The sequence below is a fragment of the Jaculus jaculus genome, unplaced genomic scaffold (genome assembly GCF_020740685.1).
Source record: "Jaculus jaculus isolate mJacJac1 unplaced genomic scaffold, mJacJac1.mat.Y.cur mat_scaffold_74_1_287302_arrow_ctg1, whole genome shotgun sequence".
Lineage (NCBI taxonomy): Eukaryota > Metazoa > Chordata > Mammalia > Rodentia > Dipodidae > Jaculus > Jaculus jaculus.
In genome coordinates, this window is record NW_025423509.1 from 281,627 (window position 1) to 287,281 (window position 5,655).

Consider the following 5,655-nt stretch of genomic DNA (forward strand, 5'->3'; position numbering starts at 1 on the left):
CAGAGCAGTGGGGACACTTGTTTTCAAATATGAGTAAAGTTATTTGGACTAAATAATTGTTTTGCCAGTATTACTGGCATCTACAAAATGTTCATGTACCTGGAAAGCTACCGAGGAATTTACAAGTCTCTGGCCTAAGCTCATTCTCAGAGCAGATGGAAAAGTAAGGATTGGGATGTCATTTTGAGACAGAGCTGAAAGGCGAAATCACTGCTTTATCAAAACTACAGGCAAGATTTGGAATGACAAAATCATAAGCTGACCTTCCCCCTAACGCAGCCACACTGAGTTCCCATCAGTGAGTCCCCAGTTGGAATAAGTAGCTCCCCTTCTGGCACTGTGTCATGGGGCCCCTGGCCTCTTCCAATCACGGGCTTCCAAGTGTAGGTCACTTAGAAGTCAGTAGCCTTCCCAGTGGTCTTGGGGTTAATGGGAAAGGCCAACTTTGGCCCAGTTAACCTCTTCTGCTGGTTTCTCTTTAAAACACCACCAAATGTCACCAGACAAGTGAGCCCCGTCACTGGCCCTCAGGCACACATTTTTTTTTTTAAGTAGTGTTTAAGCAGGAGCTGCCCATCTTTCCAGTTTGACTAGTTCTGGAGACATTACTGTGTGAAGTGGAGAATCCAATGGAGACTTCAGGCCTGAAGAAAGCCAGTGACCTGCTTAACTAAGATCAGCATCCTGCGGTCATACAGGACTTTAAACAGTCTCTCTAGGTCTCAACTAAGGACACAAAGTCACCTCACTGCTGAATTTCATCTGAGAACACAAAACAGCAACACGCACATATGCTGATACAGTGTTAAAGTTGGCACTAAATTCCTATTGTAGTTCATTGGGTTATGTAGAGGTCAGGGAGGCCCAACCTCCAAAACCTGACCCTGATACTCCAGATGAGCCCTTCTTGACTCAGGATGTGACAAACCCATATGCTGCTGCTATACAAAGCCAATGCTCCCATGTGCAGAAATGTGGGGTTTTTTTTTATTATTCTAATTAGAATATTTGAAAATATTAGGACTAGTCAACACTTAAAATATTTAGAGTCAGTTTTCCAATTGCACCTCAACTGCCTGTTGTACTGTGACAGTCACACCCACCCACTTCTGTTCTGACTTGACACAAAAGATTGGTATGGCGAGAGGAGCAAATCCATACATAATCCGGATAGGCCTGAGCTGTATTCCTTTAAGAAAGCTACACCATGTAACACTAGTGAAATCAAATGGCTTATTTTGACTGGTACATATATGTCCTTCTATCGGGTCCAGAGGCTTCCTGAGCGTAAGGAATTCCACCCGTGAGGCTCACTTGGAGATCCAGGTGGGCCGCATGGGTGGCGGGGTGGGGGAACCACTGAACTGTGTAAGCAAGCTGGCAGAGCTAAATGGAGCTGCCCAGGAAAGGGAAGAGGCAACAGGATTCATTGAGCCACATAGTTCAGCAGTACACAAAGTAACCACCTTGCATTTTAAACAGTTTATTGCATAAAATAAGATATGTATCTGAATATATTTCATGCTACAGTGAAAAAAGTCTAAATTTCTGGAGGGACTACAAGGCTGGAGGATAAGGACACTGCATGACGCTAGATACATAATGGATGTGTTTACTATCGGCCACCCACAGCTCCAGATGCCTCAAGGGTTCACTGCTATTTGATTCTAATTCTTGCAACAATAACCACTTTTTTTTTTTTTTGATATATGTAACTCGGTAAACACTGGGCTGCATCACATCCCCAAATACCCTTTCTTGTATGATTCTGGAGACACCCAGGGATGTTCCTTGGCTTGATAACCATCCATAGGTGACAAGACAACATACGTAACCTTCCGCAAAGCAGTTCCCTCATACATATTTTAAACATGAAAATAGTGCAACTTATAAAACTTTCACAACACAAATTAGCTCCTTACATTCATCTAACTCCTCCTCCACATTATACCTTGGCACACAAAACAAGTTTTGTTTCATATTTTTAAAACAATGCAGGTTTCACACCTTAGAAAAAAAAAACAAACTGGCTGATTCTTCCCCATGATAATATATAATTCTTTATTCAGTTAATTATAAAACAGGCCATTCTGACCTCAGTTATCTTCAGTCTCCTTTAGGAATTAAATAAATATCTCTGTGAGCCTTACTTCTTGGTGTCTTCAAAGCTTCCCTTTCTCTGTTTTGCCTGCCCACCCTCTGCCAAGCTGGTCTCCTGTCCCCATCCACGCTCCAGATAAACACTCTATCCCTGGTCAAACCAGATAGAAATTTGTATCGTGTCAATCTTGTTTGCACACCATTCCCCTGAAAGGAATCAGAAACAAAGACCATTTTACAAATTTGGTTTTACTCAGTTGTACCATGTAAAGCTGGACGACCCTGTGGCAGGAAGGGCTGGAAGCCTCTGTCTCTCTCCCTGCCAAGGTTTCTCTCTTCTTGAATAGTGCATTCCGCAGAGATCAGACCAGATTCCCCGGCTTCCTGTCCTTGCCTTTGATGGGTACTATTGTGCTTTCCGGATTGTTCTGCTGAAGTTGCAGTCCGCTGCCCCTGTGTGCGTTGCTATGCTGGTGGTGGAAGAAGGAGGCGCCTGGGTAGCGGCCCATCACCTCGCTATAGGTCGGGGGCGGCCCCTCCATCCTCCTGTTACTGCTACAGGTGGCTGCACTGATACCCGAGTGGCTGCTCGGTGGGCATGGTCCCCCGTTGTACACAGAAATGTCTATTAAGTCACTGTCAAACACCGTTCGGTTGGGCGGGGCCCTTACAGACTCTCGGTTGAGTTCCATCTGCTGTTCAGGGTCTCGAAGCTGCAGGGTACAGGGGCCCTGGTAAGGAGGCGGCTCCTCCCCATCCGACAGGGAGATGGTGGGAGGCAAGTCAATTTCATGCTGCACGTAGGGGTATGTGGGCTGAAAGCGGCTGAAGCGATCCCGCTGGATAAAGGATGGGGTGGTAAACCTGTCCCTGGACCGAGGGGCATACATGATCTGAAAGGAAAAGAGGAGAGGCCTGAAGACATTCTCAGTATAAAGATGACCATGAAAGGGACAAGACCAGGAAAAGTCAAGCGTCTTTTGTGTTCTTTTCAGTGTTTATACCATCTCCCTTACCATTTCCCAGACAAAACAGCATATAAGTTTTGACAGTTTCTTTTTTTCTTATACCCAGTGACTCACACCATTAAACTGTGTCAAGTTACTCTGACGTCTCTGGGATGACTAAACAATAGAGAACTGTGTGGCTCACTGAAGATTGATTAGGATTAACGGAGTTACTTGTACACGTTCTGTTCACATTTCCCAAGGGTTCAAATGGGATCAAAGAATGAATGATGCAAACAGATTGAAGAATGCAAAGACCAGGAATGGTACAAACTACACGGTGTAGTCAGCATTGAACCTGGTCACAGATCGTGTCATCCCAGTCTCAGTGACTTTATCTGTAAGATATAAGAACAGGCCAGGAAAAGCCTCCTGCTCTCTCAGGTCCTCCCAGCTCTGGAACCTGTGATTCAGCAAAGTGAGGTGGGGAGTCTGAGATTATTATTTTCTAATTGGAAAACTAGCTCTTTCTTTTGGCTCCTAGACTTTTACAGATACTTGGATTCTTAATAAAAGTCCCCTCTTGTTATTTCTCATCATTAATAAGAACATGTTTTGTATTCCAAAGTAAACATGATTGTAGAATTTTCTGGCAAATGAATCCAGGTAGTCTGTTCTTTGAATCTTGTCTTGGGGACGTCTGGGTAAGACAGACTACAGACTGCCTCTTTGTTGAGCTAGTGAAAGAGAGAAACTGAGTAAGAGAAAAAATAAACAATAAGCAATATTCCAAAGAAAGAGAAAGAGCTTCAGAAAGGAAAGTAGGGGGTACCTGAAAAGAACAAGGGAAAAAACACCCAAGTGAAGTAGAGAAGCAAGCTGAAGTCAGTTTCCAGGCTAGAGAAGGGGAAGCAGAAACCACTCCAAAAGGGAATCCAGAAGAAAGCTGAACAGTCTACCTCAGGACAAACCCAAAGCCCTCACAAAGTCCCAAATCCAGTTTCAGGTTTTGGTGAAACAGTGTCACCACCGGCGGAGAAAAAAATCTCATTTTGACACATTGTATGATTCAGAGGGCAGCACTTGAGGGGGGAAAAAAAAGTCTAGTGTTAAAAACTGAGCTACCACAGGGATTTTAGATCACAGAACAATTCACAGGTCATAGAGCCTCGGTTTGCCTTGTCACAACAGCCCCTGAGTAAGGGGAGGCCTGGAAAGGCAATTGTGTAGAACAGGGGAGATAGACAAGGACCAGCCAAACGATGAAGGCACCAGGTAGCTTGTCTCAGGCTGGAAAGTGCGTAGGGGAGAGACAGCTCTGCCCTCAGTGGCTAGAAGCTGATCTTATCAATTGAAAATAGCTGTGGAATATAATATGCCTCAGCCTGAGACCAGGAGGTCCTCCACTGCTGTACAGCTCAAGAGTTCTCGGTTCCAGTGGCATGCTTGAGATTCCTGGCCACACGCCTCCAAGCAGGGTGATTAAACACCGATAAGGTCATCTTCACCTTGCACCAATTCGAGCATTGTAGTTTCATCCCCACTCCCAATAAATTTAGGAGACACTTCCATCTAAAACCCATTAGTACTATCTAGGGAGCATCCAGGAAGACAACCTGCCCGGTACAAAGACTGCAAGGTGAAGGGTGGCCAGCAGAGGCCCCTAGTAAGCAAGGAAAACTACCAACATGAAGATAGCTCTGGCTGACATCACACACTTGTCTAATACAGACTAGACCACAGCATAAACCACAGTTTATGGTCCAGCCTAGATGTATATTAACAGATGAATAGATATAGCAAATGTAGAATATATATACAATGGAATTTTACACAGCCATGAAGGGAAATTAAAATGACATTTGTAGGAAAATAGATGAACTAAATCTAAATCTTGGGTAAAATAAGCCAGACTCAAAAAGACAAATGTTAGCCAGGCGTGGGGGTGCACGCCTTTAATCCCAGCACTTGGGAGACAGAGGTAGGAGGATTGCTGTGAGTTTGGGGCCACCATGAGAATACAGAGTGAATTCCAGATCAGCCTGGACTGGGGTGATTCCCTACCTTGAAAAACAACAACAACAAAAAAGACAAATTTCATTTGTTTCCTCTTATATGCAGAAGATAGATTTAAATGTGTGTGTATGTGTACACAAATGTGTGTGCACATGTGTGTATGAAAGGGGTAGAGGAAATAGGATAATGGGCTACATGGGATCAGAAAGCAAAAGAAACCAATTAGAGAGGGGCAGAGGATATAGGGGAGGGGAACATATGAGAACAAAGGGTAATAACATGCATATTTGAAAATGCCATAATCCAACCCATTATTGCATATTATAATGTAAAATTAATAAAAAATCTCTGAATTCCAACTGTCTTTAGAAGACAAATATCATGAGTATGTGTGTACACGTCTACTTGTATATTAGTTAATATATACACACATAGCCAGTAACATAGCTTAAACCATGGTTTCTACTTAAAGGCAAAAAACTTAAAAATTCAGATGACTAAATATGGAAATGTGCAAATCAACCATGCTATTTGATATGGGATAATGTGATCATCAACAATTCTCAACCTGTTCTCTCTATATACAGAGTTT

The 5,655-nt window shown here is 43.4% G+C and overlaps 1 protein-coding gene across 1 annotated transcript; it reads right to left on the minus strand.

Annotated features, from left to right (window-relative positions):
* Nucleotides 1–1,467: 1,467 nt before the first annotated feature.
* Nucleotides 1,468–2,993, minus strand: LOC123457483 (low-density lipoprotein receptor class A domain-containing protein 4-like; the record flags this gene model as incomplete). Its single annotated transcript, XM_045141368.1, has 1 exon — nt 1,468–2,993. A coding segment is annotated over one exon (531 nt), but the record flags the coding sequence as incomplete, so codon positions are not given.
* Between the last annotated feature and the right edge of the window lie 2,662 nt (nt 2,994–5,655).